Source organism: Peromyscus maniculatus, chromosome 13 (genome assembly GCF_049852395.1).
Source record: "Peromyscus maniculatus bairdii isolate BWxNUB_F1_BW_parent chromosome 13, HU_Pman_BW_mat_3.1, whole genome shotgun sequence".
Lineage (NCBI taxonomy): Eukaryota > Metazoa > Chordata > Mammalia > Rodentia > Cricetidae > Peromyscus > Peromyscus maniculatus.
The window spans coordinates 66,602,756-66,620,221 of NC_134864.1; the positions used below are offsets into that span (position 1 = coordinate 66,602,756).

A 17,466-nucleotide genomic window follows, 5' to 3' on the forward strand; every position below is an offset into this window, starting at 1 on the left:
TTAATTCAGAGAAAAATAGCTACATAGCTCTTAATTGTTATTAATATCAGTAGCAAAAGGGAATTATCATCAAATCTGTATTACTGTGAGTTGCAGAGATTTCTGAACTTAAATAGTGCTTGTAGAGTATGATGCGATAATCACCAACACTGTTTATTAAGTTATGTCTATCACCTTGGCTTGGAGAACTCTCCATAATTTCTCAACGTGAGTGTTTATTGCCTTAGAAGATAATCAGATATTTTAAAATTTTAAATCTCAAAATTTTCTTAAAATATGACTCAGCTGAAGTATAATTGCCTACTAAATAGAAAAGTCATGTAGTAGGAATTTATGATCTTCTAATATAAAAAGATCCCAAATAATGTAAATATATAAAGACATTTTCAGTATGGGCATTTAGATAGAAGTAACATATTTATGAAGTTTGGATATTGATAACATTTATAATAAATCAGTTAACACATGTGTTTATTTATTTGAAGAGATCCCGTGGCACCCATGAATAGCTCAGCAGGTAAAGGTGCGCAAAGCTCAGTTTGATCCCCAAAACTTGCACTTCAGAAAGAACTGCCTTTTGCAAGCTCTTCTTATTAAAAATGAGATAATAGCAAATTCAATAGATTATAGAAAATGAAGCAGTTTTTAATATACAGAAAGAATGCCAGCATAGAGAAGATGTAGAAATGGCTGGAGTACTGATTTGGTAAAAGACACTGGCTTTTAAAGTCCCCTGACTGCAAGACATTCCCGTCCTTTTCTTCCATGGCTGGACCTGTTCCCTTCTCATTTGAGACAATGGATGATCTAATGAATAATTTGGGTCCTGAGAAAACCTATTCCAGTTGTGTGATCAACCACTTCGCAGACCACCTGTAATATTCCATTTCTCAGAACTCTGAGGGAGGCAGGTGCTCACCATCAGCTGGGGAAGAGAGGTCCCAGCGCCTCCTGCTTACCTGTAACTCTGATGTTCTCTAGGTGAAGTGCGCCTTACACTGAAAATAGGCCGCCAAAATCTGTTTCTTATGCTCTGAAATTCACATTTGTGCCATAGCATTAGAATGTCCACACTTATGCACACATACATGCACACACATACACATACACAAAATAAACTAACAAGTTGCAATTTTTAAAAACTTAAAGATATTAGGCAGATAATATGAATTTTACACTATTGCCACATGTTTCAAATATTTACTGACACAGTTTAGGATAACGAATTAAACATTGCACAATAACTGAATTTCAAGCCTCTGCTAGAACCCTGCAGCCAGGGCTTCAGACCTGGGTCTGGTGCTCCCCTGGCATGTTGATTGATCCAAGTTATTAAACTTCTGTGAACCTCAATTTCCTTCACCATCCAGAAAACAGGCAATTACTGTTCTACCTCCATATGCTTAATTTGAAGATTAACTTAGTTAATATACATGCAGTGTTTACGTCGTATTTAATAATACTAACCATATTATTACTGTGCTTATTATTTTCACAGTGGCTCCTGATGAGACTCTATTAATAAAATAATGTTTTTCTGTTCAAACTCCCATGTTGCTGTTTTAAAGAGTTTATATGTATAGGCGTACCTAACAAATGACATTTTCTCTTTCCGCTCCATTACCTATTCTTCTTCCTTATATAGTATAGATATTTCTATCATTTTTCTAGTAATCTGGAGTTGACATTATGTGAGCACCTTTATTTCTGTTCACTTCCATTTCTCTTTGTTGTAAACCACATTTTTGATTCTTTACTAAACAATATGTATTCAACGAATAGCTACTAGGGATAACAAATGTTCTTACCGTCACGGAGCCTTCAATGTGGTAGAAGACGCAGATAAACACAGTGTGGTATCGGGTCTCTACAAACATGTCAGTCTGTATTGAGGAAGAGAAGAATGGCTGGTCCAGGAGGCAATGACTAAGCTTCTCCGGCTCTATCATCTACATCGGTGGCAGAAGTGTTGTCCTATGGAATCCACTTCTCTGCCATTTTTAGTGGATGAGCAGCCTTAAGGTTCCCCGACTCCTTTTTATTTTGCTTCCTCAGTCCAAAATATTATCATCTCTCGTTGAAATAAAGTGCTACCTAATTTGAGTCCCTGCCTTCATCTTTACCTAATACAATACATTTCTTACATGCCATTCAGCTGTTTATAAAATCAGTTAGTTTCCAATCTTTTGTTGGAGAGGGATGGGTAAAGAAAATATGGTACGTATTTATGTATATGTACAGTGAAGTGAAATTATGCTGTTTGAAGGAAAAGGGATGGACCTGGAGATAATCATATTAAGAAAATTAGCCTGACTCAGGAAAACAAGTATTTCATGATTCTTTCATATGGAAACTCCAGATTAAGAGATATAAATGTATATGAATGTAGAAAGGAAAATATGTGGAGCAAGATGATGTTTCTAGAGGAAGGCATAAGGCTACACAACAGAATAGTGGGAGTGAGAATAGAACAACAAATATCACAATTCCTCTCCTATATGGGACCTAGATTTATATGTATGTACGGGAAATGAAAACAGAAGGGGGACTATTTGGAGGTAAGAAGGGGACCAGTGAGAGCAAGCAGTGGGGATAAGGGGAGATGATTCAGCAAAAATGAGCAAAATATAAGATATATAAAGAAATTTCATGTGTGTGTGTGTGTGTGTGTGTGTGTGTGTGTGTGTGTGTGTGTGTGTTTAAGTGCAATAAAGAAACCATTATTTTCCAGCCTGTGCCTGTGTATGAGTATTTGCTTGTGAGAATGATACCTCTGGAAGCCTGAAGAGAGCATTGGATGCCATGGAGCTGGAGTTCCGGGGGTTGTGAGTCACTCAATAAAGTAGATGCAGGGAGCCAACCTCTGATCCTATACAAGAACAGCAAATGCTTTTAACTGCAGAGCCATCTTTCCAGCCCTTAAATAAATTAATTAAACAGTTTACCCAGGTGTGCTCATGCATATCTGTAATTCCAGCATGCTCAAGGGGAGAGTCTTGGCTGAACCTCATTAGCATGTAAATAAAGCTAAGGGGAGCTAATTGCTACTATAGCCCAAGTCAATGAGCAAGTAAAGAAAAATTCTAACAGGACCAACACAATTGAAAACACCAACCTCTTTCAGTTAGGGCATACCAAAGGAAATTGGAATAGTGAAACAGAGACAGAGAGAGAAAAGGTTTTCAAAAGGAGGGAGGGAATAATCAAACATTATAGGACGGCATTATGGTTAAATCTGAAATGCTCTCTGCCGGTTCGTCTTTTGAATGCTTAGTTCCTAGCTGGTGGTGCTGTTTTAGGAGGCTGTACAACCTTTGGAAGTGGAGACTAGCTGGAGGAAGAAGGGTATTGGGATCAAGTCCTTGGACATATCACTTCCTATGTCACTCCCTACTTCCTGGTAGGCTATCATGTGACCAGTTTCCACTGCCTTCTGCTACCTCCCCGAACTGAGTTGCTCCAGCATGCCTTCCCAGCCACGATTAACTGAAACCATGAGCCAAAATCACCTGCCCACCCCCTTGAGTTGTTTCTGTCAGGTGTTATGGATAGAGTAAGGCAAAGGTAACTTTGATGGTTAATCTTGGATTGTCAGCTTGACTGGATCAACCAAGAGATATGCTGGGCTAGTCTGTGAGGGTATTTCCTGGAAGGATTAGCTGAGAAGGAAGATCCTTACCTTGAGAGGGCAGTGCCTGTTGACAGTGGCCAGATGTCACATCCTTCTTTAATATCAGAACCAGCTTCTTCGGCTCTGCAGTGCGGCCCCTCCAACACTCCTCCAAGCCTTTAGTGACAGACTGGGATTGCTGATCCTCATGGCCTACTGGGTTCTCAGCTCTTCCTAAGCACACACAACAAATGCAAGACTCCCCAGGTCTTGTGTAAGCCACTCTAACAAATCCCCGTTTGTAACATTATGCATATAATATATACTCATTTTAAGTATAAGAATAAGGATATACACATTCATCCTATTGGTTTGGTTCCTATAGAGAACCCTGACTAACACAGAAGCTAATACAGAAAGAAAGAAGATAGTTTACTAGTAAAGAGGTTGTTGATCACTTTGAAAATGCAACCCAGCATATAGTTCTGGTGTTGGAATCCTGATGCAGAGGTAGAGTCATGATTGGGAGGTAAAGGAATGGATGCAAAAGAAGTGAAATTAAGAGAAAACTCACTAGAAACTTTTAAAGTTATAAAGGCTGCAGAAATAGCTCAATGGGTAAAGTAGTTGCTGCACAAGAATAATGACTTGATTTTGGATCCCAAGCTCCCTTGTAAAAAGTCAGGCATTATTATCGTCCCAGTGATGGAAGGTGGAGACAGGATTCCGGGGCCTTGTGACCAGCCAGTCTAGTCAATCAGTGAACTCCAAGTAGAGTTAGAGACCCTGTCTTAAAAACTAAGGTAGAAAGTGGCAGAGGAAGATGGAGATGTCTAGCATCACACATATGCATGGTACATGCGCGCTCATTTATACAACACAGACACACACACATACACGTGCACAGAAAGTAAGCTACAGGGAGTTGGTAGGGGAACAGGCTTCAGGAAATGGACTAAAGAGAGGAAGAGATGCTGTAGTAGGGTTCCTCCTCTAGAGAGAGGAATAGAACTGATAGAAGAACGAATATATGTATGTATACACACACACACACACACACACACACACACGGAAGTGGGGAGAGATATTAGAGTGGCTTACAGGCTGTGGTCTGGGTAGCCCCACACTAGCTGTCTCATGGTAGAAAGGTCAAAAATCCAGTTTTTGCTCAGTCTCTGAGACTGGATGCTGGATGTCTCAGCAGTCCCATTCTGGGCCTAGAGTTCCAGAGAATTCCTGGAGAGCTGCTAGTCTTCAGTCTATGTTGGAATCCCAAAGAAACTGGTTCTCATATCAGCAGAGAGATGCCTTGGCAACAAGATAGATGAAATTGCTAATGGCAGTGAGGGAAACAAGAAAAAAGGAAAAACCTCCTTCCACATTCTTTTATGTTGTTCGTCACCAGAATATGGTGCTGAATATGTGAGTGAGGCTTCCCACCTTAAATAATGTAATCAAGAAAATTCCTCACAAGCATGTTCAAGCTGTTTAGGTTTGACTCTAGATGTGGTTATGTTGACATTGAAGAGTGACCATCAGATTAGCAAAGGAGAGAAAGGACATTATGTCCCAAGATAAATTGAAGAGATGAGAAGAATGGAAAGGGAGAGATAAACTCAGAAAGAATGCTAAGATGTATTTTTTCCCTGAGACTGGAACATGGTGTCAGGCAGGTCTAGGAAGATCCAGGAAGCAATGGTAACCCTCACTTTGAAGTTGACTACCATACAAGTAGAAGCTTACATGTACTAGTTAGGCAAACTTGACCAAATAAGCTTCTTTCCAGCATAGTTTTTATACAGAGTTTGAAAACCAATAGTAAGCTTTTAGGATTGTTATGAGAACTGCTATAGATTCACTCCAATACTTGTGGTGGTGGATTGCTGGCATACCTCATGAGAACTGGGCCTGGGTTCTGACAGCTCTGATCCAATAGCAATGGCTAGAGCTTATTCTTTACTTCTCTAAAAATCATGATGGGGAAACCTGCAGGGACGACCAAACCAAATTAGAGGGATCTTGTGAAAGTTGAATCAATGGCTGTGGAGCCTACATGGGACTGGACTAGGCACTCTGCATGGTGAGACAGTTGTGTAGCTTGATCTGCTTGGGAGGCCTCCTGGCAGTGGGATCAGAATCCATCTTTGGTGCATGAGGAGGCTTTGTGGAGCCCACTACTTATGATGGGACATCTCGAGCAGCCTTGAGGCACGGGGAAGGGCGTGGACTTGCCTCTACTGGATGTGCCTCCCCATGGGAGACCTTGCCTTCTTGTGGGTGGGAGTGTGGGGTGGGGTGGGAGGGGGAGGCTAGGGGGTCGGGAGGAGGGAAGAGGCAGATCTTTGATTGGTGTGTAAAATGAATGAAAAAAATTTCTTAATAAAAAATTTTTAAAAAGACTAAGAAATAATGGCACTTGATTTCCCGGGAATTCAACTACATCTGTTAAACTGGTATATCTACTGACACCTGTGTACATTTTAGAATTTCTCACATTGTTGTGTAGGACCAAATGACAAATGCGGTAGAAAAGCCCTAGCTGGAAAAAAATTCACTATTTTTGGCTTCATGGCAACAGATGACAGACGCTCATAAAGTACTACAATGTGAACACTAATTTACCTTGGCTCTCAGGAAAATGTTTCCTATGGTCTTATCACAGACTTCTGGTTTGATGCAAAGAGATGGTAAAAGCTATGGGTATCCGGAAGAGGGCTGTGTTTTTAGTTTCCCCTATGAAAGCTGTGCCTACACGTAAACTTAAAATATCTATATTAGCAAGCACATAATAACTGTGATAACAGCAAATGGAAGCTGGTGGCAGCAGATACTGAGGAGTAGATTTGCTCACTGTGCTCCAGATCCTGCAATCTTACCTTATCATCTTTGAATTTTCAGCCTGGAAATAGTTTACAAGAGTTGTAGATTCTCCACAAATATCCATTATCTCAGTGCTTCAGTGAAGATCACAAGATACACAAAATGTTGGCCCAGTTTTGGTGCCAGGATAATGTTTGCGTCTCAAATGGTCTTGCAGTAGAAGAAAACTGGTAATCTCAGAGAAGATTATGTTTTCCTGTATTTATTTGTTTTTCTGTCACTCCCATTTGATTATTTAACAAGATACCTTTTCTTTTCTTTGCTTTTTGAGATTATAATATAATTACATCATTTCTCTCTTCCCTTTCCTCCCTCCCTTATTATATTGTATATAATTAATATAATTTCCTCCCTCCTTCCCTCTCAAACACCCTTTCTTTTTCAAACTTATGTCCTACGTTTTCATTAATTGTAGTTAAATGCATATATGTACACACATACACAGATATATCTATTTCTAAGTGCATAAATGCAACCTACTCGATCTGTGTCAGGTTACTTGCATGTATATTTTCAGAGGTTACCATTTGGTATTGCATAACCAGTTGGTATGCTCTTCCCTGGGGAAGGCTACTTCTGCCATGCTCAGCATTCTTTAGTTGCCTGTAGTTCCCTGTGTCAGGTTGAGGTCTCCTGGTCTTTCCTTTGTCTTCGTTGGCATGTCTATTGGTGTTGTCATGGTTAGGCAGTCATGGTGGTGAGACTTTATGGGTGTAGCTTCTGACATTGTTAGTAGGAGACACTGTCCCCCAGCAAACTTCTTGATTCTTTGACTCTTTCTGTTTCTGCTTCCTAGTTCTCTGAGCCTTAGGTTCAGGAGCTGCTTTGTAGATGTTTCCGTTGGGACTTGGCTACACAACTCTGCATTTTAATGGGTTGTAGTTTTCTGAAGTGATCTCCATTTGTTGCAAAAGGAACTTTCCTTGATGAGGGATTAACAAGAGTATTGGCATCGTGGTTTGTCTCAGATATTGTTCAAAGAATTAGAAGAAGGTTGATTTTTGCTCTTCATTTAGCCCATTCATTAAGTGGGAGAAAGACAGCCATGGAACAGCTATGTTGGTGATGGAAGTCACTGCACAGGGCTGGAAAGCTGTTCTTGGAACTTCTCCAGTGTCTACCTGCACCCCTCAAACTGAAGCCTCTGGGATTTTTTTTATTAAGGAAATTAAATAGTAAATCAAACCTGTGTCTCTATTCTAATTATAGACTGTTTCTTTTTTAATTTATTTTGGGTTAAATCATTTCACACATAGTTATATATTTGGTTTATGTTTTTTGTTTTACATAGACTTTTTTTCATCACTTACATATGTTTCTTAAAGATGATAGATGTGGCCTTAGTTTCTAGTGTGCCATTATCATAGTTAGGGTATCTATTACTATGAAGAGACACCATGACCATGGTCACTCTTATAAAGAAAAACATTTAATTGGGTGGCGCAATGTTCAGAGGATTAGTCCATTATCATCATGGTGGGACATGGTGGTGTGCAGGCAGACATGGGGCTGGAGACGGAGCTGAGAGCTCCACATCTTTGATCCGCAGGCAACAGGAAGTGAACTGAAACACTTGGCCCTAGCTTGAGCATATGTGAGACCTCAAAGGCCATGTCCACAATGACACACTTCCTCTAACAAGGCCATACCCACTCCAACAAGGTCACACCTCCTAATAATGACACTCACTATGAGCTTATGGGGACAATTACATTCAAACTACCAAAGCCATCCTCCCTCCAGTGTTCACTGTGGGTCAAGTTACCTGATCAGTGCCGAATGATTATTAACAGTTGAGTCACTCACATTGTGTGTGACATGGTCATGATCATTGAGGACTCACAGTACCAAATATTTCAAATGAACTGAAGGCGTTGAGATCTTGTACAGCCTGAGTAGGGCACAAAGTTAATGGCTTTTGCTCTTAACAGGAATGTGCAGCTGAGACTACCATGTTCCCTGGAAAACTGGTTTAGGGTTAATAACAGCACCATCCACTTTTGTGTAGCTCTTTGCAATTTGGAATGCAGTTAATAGCACATTACTCATTTTAGTGTCACCAGACCCTGCACACACTGGTCAGGGAAAAGCCCTTTTTTTCAACAAGAAAATTGGAGCGCACAGAGATAAGGACTATGTGTAAATTCACAAAATTGGTGAGTGGCAGATCTGATGCTGGAACCCACCCTTTCAGCAGCCAAAAGCAATGTATTTTCCTCAGTCTACACAACCTTCGGTAGACTTTTCTTTTTTAACATAATAAAATGCTCTGTGACAAGGAAAACATCACATATTGCTCCTTAGGAAGTGTGGAAATTAGTTAATTTAAAATACCTCAAGTTCATTTTGCAATTGTTCTATCCTGCCTCTCTTCCTCAAGAATCCTCTCAGGGCATGAAAAAGGAGGAGACAAGAATTTTTCCTCTGCAGTCAAAAGAAAGGGTTAAAAATAGGACCTTTTAAAGGATTAAGGTGGCGAAGATAATTTGAATTACCTAAATGCGAAAGAAAAGAAAAATTCCACTAACAGGCTGTACGTCCTCCCTAAAGCTTTTTTTGTGTCTCTGGAAAAGTCAGTGGGTGTGTGTCTGGGGGATGGGTAGGGAGGGGAGGATCAGACTCCTTCTAATAGGCTTTCTTTAAAAAAAAAAAAAAAAGAGAAGAAAGAAAAGAAAAACCACACACTCAACAGAAAGAAATAAAAGTTTGTCTCTGTTTCGCTCCATCTGCACTTAAAATCTACAAGAAGTAGTGAAAACTCCAGTCTCAGAAGCGCGCGCTCTGATTTGGTTGTTTACCATCAATCAGACGGTTGCTTGGCAGACACTGGATGGTTATGAGCCTGAACAAGCTGAAAGGGGCAGGAAACGAAGTGGAGGCAGCATTCTTCCTATTTAAAGCTGCATCGCTTGAAAAAAGTTTTCGCAGACTGTGCCGGAGCTGGTGCTGAAACAGGCTGAGGCTGCCTGGGGGCTGGTGCTGAAAAAGAGCCCCCAGAGGAATTCAGGGTGCTGCAGTGACCTCAGTATCTACTCTTCGTTCCCAGGAGGACCCATGTCTCATATTTAGACGTGATGGCAAACTGGGTGGTAGCAAGACCTCTGCTCATTCTCACTATTTTATTAGGGCACTGTGTCTCAATAAAAGCCCAGGAACAAGAGATTGGTGAGTTTGCCTTTTGCTTTGCTTATGGTGTTTATGGCTTGGTTTGGGAACTAGATGGAATGTTAAGCTTCAGGAAGAGCATGAAGAGGAGATTCTGGTTTGAAGTTTGAGAAGGGGGCTGTGGGACTTGCACCTGGGAACGGGCTTGACTCTGGAGCTTCTGTGCCTGTCCTGGCAGAGGAGGCTTTGACGTCCAGGAAGAGCCAGGATCAGATCAGTCTTTTTGCCTGAACCTAAGAGTGGGATGTTTAAAAGAAAAGAGTGCTTAAAGCGGAGCCCTGAAGGCACTTTTAGTTAGAGTCAGTTGTGTGGGCTGGAGCTTTCTGAGCAGGGAAAGCCGCCGCAGAAGCTGGGCAGGGTGGAGTCTTTCCTGTGCGAACTTCAGCAGCTTCATGAAAGTCTTTGTTTAGAAAAAAACCTCTGCGGCAACTCTGATAGCTTGGAATTTCCTTTGTCTTTGCTCTTCATTCCTTTCTCCTCACAGCCTCATCCTCCCTTCCCAACGTTTTCATCTGCGATCTTAAAATCGTGTTTGCTTACTGAGATAGAGTCAAGTTTATTTCTCCGTGACAGAGACTGATAGAAGCCAGATTTCTTAACTGCAGCATTTTCCCACCCCAATGACTTGGTTATCAGGACAGTGTGGTTCCCCGGGATGAGAGTGGGGGGTGGGGTGGGGAATGGCTGAAGGCAGGAAATCAGCACGCCTTATATATAACTAATTTGGCATGGAGTATCGATAAGGACATTTCCCTTAGATCCTTGCTTCCTTCTTTCTTTCCTCCCTCCCTCTGCTCATTCCTTTTTCCCTTTCCTTCCTTTTAAGGTATATCTTGCTTGGGTCATGTTGTTAAGCAAAATGGCATGGCTACTGTGGAATATTATAAAAAACAACACAAGACAACAACAGAAAACAATTGGCTCCATTGATTCTTAAATCCTTAACTTTCGAGGGCTGAAATGCCAGATTCAGACATGTTCTCATCTGCAACAGGCCAGCATAGATCCGAGTCATTGCTAGCACAGAACTCAGCCTTTAACGGAGCACACACGTTAGTATGTCTGTTACTGTCTTCTCCATGTGTGTGCCAACCCTTCCCTATACATTTGTCTCCTGCCTCCCTGCATTTTTCCCTCTAAAAATGTTTAGCAACTGTGTTTAGCAACTATATGTTCTAGAAAACTATAAGGAGGGAAAGGAAGATTCTGGAGAAGAATTTCAAGTCTGTCATAGTCCCATAGAGGGGGCCCTTTTCTAAAACCTTGAAACTTTTTAAGTCAGTTTCTATGTTTCAAAAAGTGAGGGAATTTATAAAAGATGAAACTTAACATGTTTCTTCACAATGCCATGAAAAGTATGTGCTGCTTGTAAATGCAAGGACAGAGAAATTAGGCAAGAGGAGAACAAACAGGCGTTAGGATAACAGTAAAAAGTAAAAAGATGATCAGGAATCTGCTCACTCCCCTCCCCCACCAGTGGGCCAACTTTAAAATGTCCCGGAGACTTCATTCCCAACTTATATTAAAATTATGTGCTTAACTTTTGTAAAGTGTGGAAGTAATGAACTGCATGCACAAACGAAAGATGTAAGATGTTTGAGAGTCTCGTAGGGTAGGCCAGATGCTAAAAACCTTCTAACCCATCCCATTTATTCTGTAGGTGTTACTGAAAAAAAAAAAGAGGGGGGGTTTACCTTTCTCTAATATTCATTTTCATAAATTAAGAATATGAGGTTATTTCAAAAACAGTTCTGCCTCCGAACCAATCTCTTTTACCCTAGTGCCATTAAATAGCAAAGAAATTCAAGCCCCGAACTAGTTTTTACAAAGAAAGTAAATTCTCTCATAGACATTGTCGGTACTAGTTCAAATAGACGTGATAAGAATTAATTGCAGAAAAGTGTATGTCTAAGTAAGGATAGTACTTGTAACTCAGTAATCCAGTGTATTCGGAGCCACTTAAGTTACACTCGACTCCCTTTCCATGCATGCATGGGTACACACTGATACTGTGAGGACACTTGTTATACTTCATTTCCCCTGTCAGATTCTAGTAGTTCCATGTAATTTTTGTATCTGAGGAAGAGTAATGTGGAGAATGCTTTAATATTGAAGAAAAGTCCAAGGCTTGCATGTCAAGAACATACAAATTTCAAATTGTTGCTATAAGTAGCATGGATGGTGGTATTTCCTTTGTGTTCCTTTGAATATGTGTTATAGAAAGCTGGCATTATTTGTAAGTATATACTTATAAGCTTAGCCTTTTCTTTTGTTAGTTTATGGTATAGCTATTTTCTTTTTGACTGTGGAATATGAAATGTAAGCACAGTGTCAGCCTGACAGGAACACACATATGGATGCTAAGATAGAGTAAATAAAGTTTTAGACATTTCTGGTCAAAATAGAACCTCTTACTAAAGTTTAAAGATTGATTTAGATTTTAAAAGTTAGTTAGAAACTAAAAAATGAAGAGTTTTGGAGTTAGGCTAACTTTAGTTGAAAGCATAATGTAGCCAAAATCAGAGCCAAGATGATAAAATCAGCTTTTTGAGATCTCCCCCCACCCTTCCTTCTGGTGTGTATGGTGTAGGGAGGCTTTGGAATGTTCCACATTTGTTTTTTGTAAAAGAAAAATACTAGGCCATTTACAGTAAAATTTTATTTCCAAATCAAAATGTAACATCTAGGGAACTATGCACATTTTTGTTATTAGCACTAGGCATACTTAACCTTAGAGAATAATCTTCGGTATGAATCATTTTATTCAACACTGCGTGAGTGATGAAGAAAGAAGGTTTGGAAGGGAGTACATACTGTGAACTTTAGTGCGTCCAGAAGCTAGCATGCAACATAAACAGTGATGCAATAGTTTTGTGTATTAGCAGGGGATGATGGGACTTGTGGAGAACTGAAGACACATGCATGCCCACTTTAAGCATTCCAAATTAACATTTTTTTTCAGAAAGCATTGCATAAGCCAACTTTAATATGTCTAAAGGCCAAATCTGGCTCATGGATTACAAACTGTCAATACTCATGCTACAACCCTACACTGAAACTTGATCCTGAGCTAGCTTTAAACTAGCAAGAGAAAAAGTGCACACAGGGTTTTTTTTTTAATTAATATTGGGGGTCTCTTGAATTTTTTATGATGTTACATCTGTGATTTATCTTGTTAGAATACAGACAGGAAGCAGTGCTTGGATGATGTCATTTCAAAGGAGGTACAAAGGAATGGAGAATGACTATATCGCTTAAGATATTTACATTCATACATTGTTCTACATTCACTACTATTTATTTTAGAGTGCTTCATGTGTTAGAACACAGTTTCAATCAAGAAAAATATAACAGATGCTTTTTTCTTATGCAAAAGAAGCTCTCAAGTAGAGTGAAGAGGTGGTGCCTTAAAAACCAGGTGGGGACTCAATCTTTTTCTCTCTCTGTTCTTTTATCCCTAGTATATAGTCTTTGATTTTACAGTCCTTGGTGGCTGCTAGAGATCCAGCAATTGCATGTAGTTTCCTAGGCATCTGGATAGAGAATGAGAAAGCCGTGACTCTGCATTGCTTAAATGGAATCCTTTACGTCTTCAAAACATTCAAATTTATTCATGGTTGGCTGGAATTTAGGCATATGGTACACAAATATGCAAGAATGGGTAGGAATATGTTGATTTTCAGGTGGACCATGATGCTACAATGCTCTGCTACTGAGGACACTAGAAAGAATTGTTTCAGTGGACAAAATACTTGAGTGGTGCACTCTGGGTACTGATCATTTCTGAGCAGAGTGAAAAGCCAAGAACACAGCAGAAATGTGTGTGTGTGTGTGTGTGTGTGTGTGTGTGTGTGTGTGTGTGTGTGTGATAAATATATAATTATTCTCTAGACCACAGTGAAGTGTCACTCTGAATGTTTCTTTCTCTCTACATGGGAAGTTAGGGAATCTCTTATATTGACCACTGTGGTATGTGATTTCCCCCATGATTTAGTATTGCATAAGGGGTCCCCTGCAGATCTGGTTCCTGACACAACTTTCAGGTCTTATCCTTTTTAAATATGTCTAGTAAGGTTGGATATGGTCTGAGAATCAGACCTCCATGGGTGACCTTTGTTCACACTGGTGAAGCACTATATTAAGTCTTTGACCAGCCTTCTTCTGATATTGGTGTGGTATATGGCCTCTGTGCACTAAAGTGTAAACTATGGGAGTTTGATTTCCTAGTTATCCATTTTACTTTGTAAGGCTGACTGAAGTTTGTTGGCAAACCATTATAAATTTAGCATCATTCGAGGAAAGATAATTCAAAACCTAACTTCCACATGGTATTAGGTGAATAATTCTGCTATACAGAAGACATGTATAATTTCGATATATTTCCTGGCAAATGTGAGTTCATCTCCCACCCCTCCTGTTCCTGTTTTTTACATACTTAACACTATTGCCTCAAGCGTGGAATAGATTATTGTGACCATCCCAAATATGCATTCAGTGCAAGATGGGAGACTAAAACAGAAAGAGGTTTTGTCTTGAGAAGGTGTGGTGAGGAGACTGGAATTGGGCTAACCTGACATGGTAGTATGAAATCATTTTAACCATACAGTTTGTTGTATGTCGAGGATAAATCACGTGTCTTTGGCCTCATGGTGCATATGCTAGGGTTGGATTGGGGACATTTTAACCTAATGTTTTTGGACTCTGAGATCACAACATTGAGAAGTGTATGTTTTCAAATGAGAGATACAGTAATGGTAAGAGGAAAAGGTTAGAATTGCTAGTAATTAAACTATCATGCAAATTTGAGTAGATTGTATATGGTTATTAAAACCCAAATTTATCTTAGTGGTAACTGACATTCTTGTATGTATTTTTCTCATTGATTTATTTTTGGAGACCAGGATATGACATGAGATATTATCAATTTACTGAAAATTTAAATTCTTTGAACTTTTTTCCATGGATGCGTACATGTTCATGTGTGTGTACTTGGGTGTGGGTACACATGTATGTGGAGGCCTTAAATTGTCATTAGGTGTCTTCTTTTCCTTCTCAATCTTACTTTTAAAATTTACTGTTACTGTGTGTGTGTGTGTGTGTGTGTGTGTGTGTGTGTGTGTGTGTGTGTGTAGAGAGAGAGAGAGAGAGAGTACTTTGTGGGATCAGTTCTCTTCTTCCATTTTTTTTTGTTTTGTTTTTCAAGACAGGGTTTCTCTGCATAGCTTTGTGCCTTTCCTGGGACTCACTTTGGAGACCAGGCTGGCCTTGAACTCACAGAGATCCACCTGCCTCTGCCTCCCGAGTGCTGGGATTAAAGGCGTGCGCCACCACCGCCTCTTCTTCCATTTTTATGTGGGTTCTGGAGATAAAATTAAGGGAGGCAGGATTTACCAGATGAGTTCTTGGCCTTCAATTTTACCTTTTATTTTTCAAAGATTATCCATTTATTTTTATTTTATGCTTCTGAGTATTTTGCCTGCATGTATGTGTGTGTGTGTGGTGCCCTCAGAAGCCAGGGTATCAGATTTGGAAGTGGAGTCATAAGTGGTTGTGAGCTGTCACTTGGGTGCTAAGAACCAAACCTGGGTCCTCTGAAAGAGCAACAGGAGAGCCAGCCCTCTCATACCCTGTTTTGTTTTGAGGAAGGGTCATTCACTGATTGTCTAGAATGGATAGCCAGCAAGGCTCCTGTCTCTGCCTCCCCTGTGCTAGGAATCCAACCCAACTTTTTATGTGGGCACTGTTTATCCTAACCCAGGTTCTCATATCTCCATAGCAAACACTTTATCAACTTGCTATCTCCATAGTACCTGATCATTTTACAACTAAAAAATTCACACTAAAATTAGAGTAATCAGAAAGATACAGACAATTTCCTTACCTTTAAATATCCTTCTATGTCAGTTTCATACATGGGGAGCAGTCATTAAAACAGAAAGCTTTGTATTTAAGGTGCAACTGTATGGGGCATTTTTTTTATCTTATCTTAATCTTTACAAATAAGCTGTACTTCAAATGAAATTAATGTGAATCCATCTTCTACTGAATTTATTCAATAAGAGGAAATCTGGTGAAGCAATATTTTCCTAATTACTCCTTACCTTTTAGGGAGAAATCATTCATGTCAACAACATTAATAAATTAATACAAATACATTCATGCAACTTTATCCCTTCAACATTTTGGTGTAATGTTCAAATTGAAATGTTTACTTTTTCACAGCTTAGATCTAGAAAGAAGAAGTATCATAGTTTTATTTCTTATGTATTTTTATGTCTTCAGCCAGAACTGTGGCTTCAGTTTTTAGATGAGAACAAGCATGTCCTTGGTCACTTCTCAAGGAGTCAGCCTTAATCCCTCTAGTGTGTGTAAAAACTGTGCTCTGGGCATTGCTGTGGCTTTGCAACCTTCCAAGTCCTTTACTGAAAATGTCAGGAAATAAGACACAGCCTTGCAATTGGATTCTGGAGCTTTAACTGAGGCACAGAATATGAACATTTATCCCAGTCATGACAGATATAAGCTCCAGCTTCATAATTTTTTAATTCAAACAAATCTTAGACTTTTTTTGAAGTATTCTATGGATTTGTCCTGTATTGTGCTTGTTTTCCATCTTCCTGAGGAACTAGTGTCAATCATGACCTCTTCAACTGCTCCTTGCTATTGGCTCTTTATTCCCAGCCTCTGAGCAAGTTCAACCATCTCTTAGAATTCGTGTCTTCTTTCTGAGCCCAGCTGCTTTCAAGGAACAGTAGTTGGGTTTTCTGTCTCTGTCTCAAATCCCTCTTGTGCCTCACTTTCCCACTGGACTCTGACTTTGGACCCTCCAATTCATGTAAGTAGTGCAGTTAGGATTAGCTAGTGCAGTGAGGAGTAGCTGGTGCAGTGAGGAGTAGCTGGTGCAGTGAGGAGTAGCTGGTGCAGTGAGGAGTAGCTGGTGCAGTTAGGATTAGCTAGTGCAGTGAGGAGTAGCTGGCGCAGTGAGGAGTAGCTGGTGCAGCGAGGAGTAGCTGGTGCAGTTAGGAACAGCTCGGGCAGTAAGGAATTGCTGGTGCAGTAGGAACAGCTCGGGCAATAGGAACAGCTGGGGCAGTAGGAACATCTGGGGCAGTAGGAACAGCTCGGGCAGTAGGAACAGCTCGGGCAGTAGGAACAGCTGGGGCAATAGGAACAGCTGGGGCAGTAGGAACATCTGGGCCAGTAGGAACAGCACACATACTAATCCGATGACCTCTCTCTCCTCAGTTTTTAAGGCCTTTCTCCTGCGTTAGAACCACTGAGCTCTCCTTTCTTTTCGTGTTCACTCTTAGGCTCCCCCCTTGTCTCCCACCCAGTCTTTTCTTCCCTCTTTATTGGTTCTGTTAGGATATTGCCTTTTTAGGTCATCCAGGAAGTTTCCACAATTTCAAGAGTTGTGCTTGGTGACTAATGCCAACTCATAACTCACCCACCAATCCCCATCTTTCACACGAACTCTAGAGTACATGTCTAGACACCAAGAACCATTTTGAGTTTATGTATCTAAAACTCAGTTGGCTATCTACCCTCCAAGAATGGGCTGTTTTCTTACATAGTACTTATGTCAGTTAATGATAACATCATTGTATCATTCAGTCAGTAAATTTCCAACCAGTCACCAATTTTGCCATTTTATATACTGAATATTTCTCATATACAACTCTTACTCACTTTTATTACAAATTTCTCAGTTCAAGCCCTTATTATCCATCCCTGGTTTACCGCACTGACAGCCAAATTCATCTTCTTGTCTCTCTTGTGGCCATTTCCTATCAGTACATAAATACACCCCC

At 40.1% G+C, this 17,466-nt stretch overlaps 1 protein-coding gene across 1 annotated transcript in view; it reads left to right on the forward strand.

The window, feature by feature from the left end:
* Positions 1 to 9,218: 9,218 nt before the first annotated feature.
* The window catches only part of Col5a2 (collagen type V alpha 2 chain), a 130,264-nt gene continuing 122,016 nt past the window's right edge, over positions 9,219 to 17,466 (forward strand). Inside the window, exon 1 of the mRNA XM_076550448.1 lies at positions 9,219 to 9,655. Coding sequence (XP_076406563.1) covers positions 9,565 to 9,655 — 91 coding nt within the window. The 5' untranslated portion in view covers positions 9,219 to 9,564. The remainder of the gene's footprint in view (positions 9,656 to 17,466) is intronic.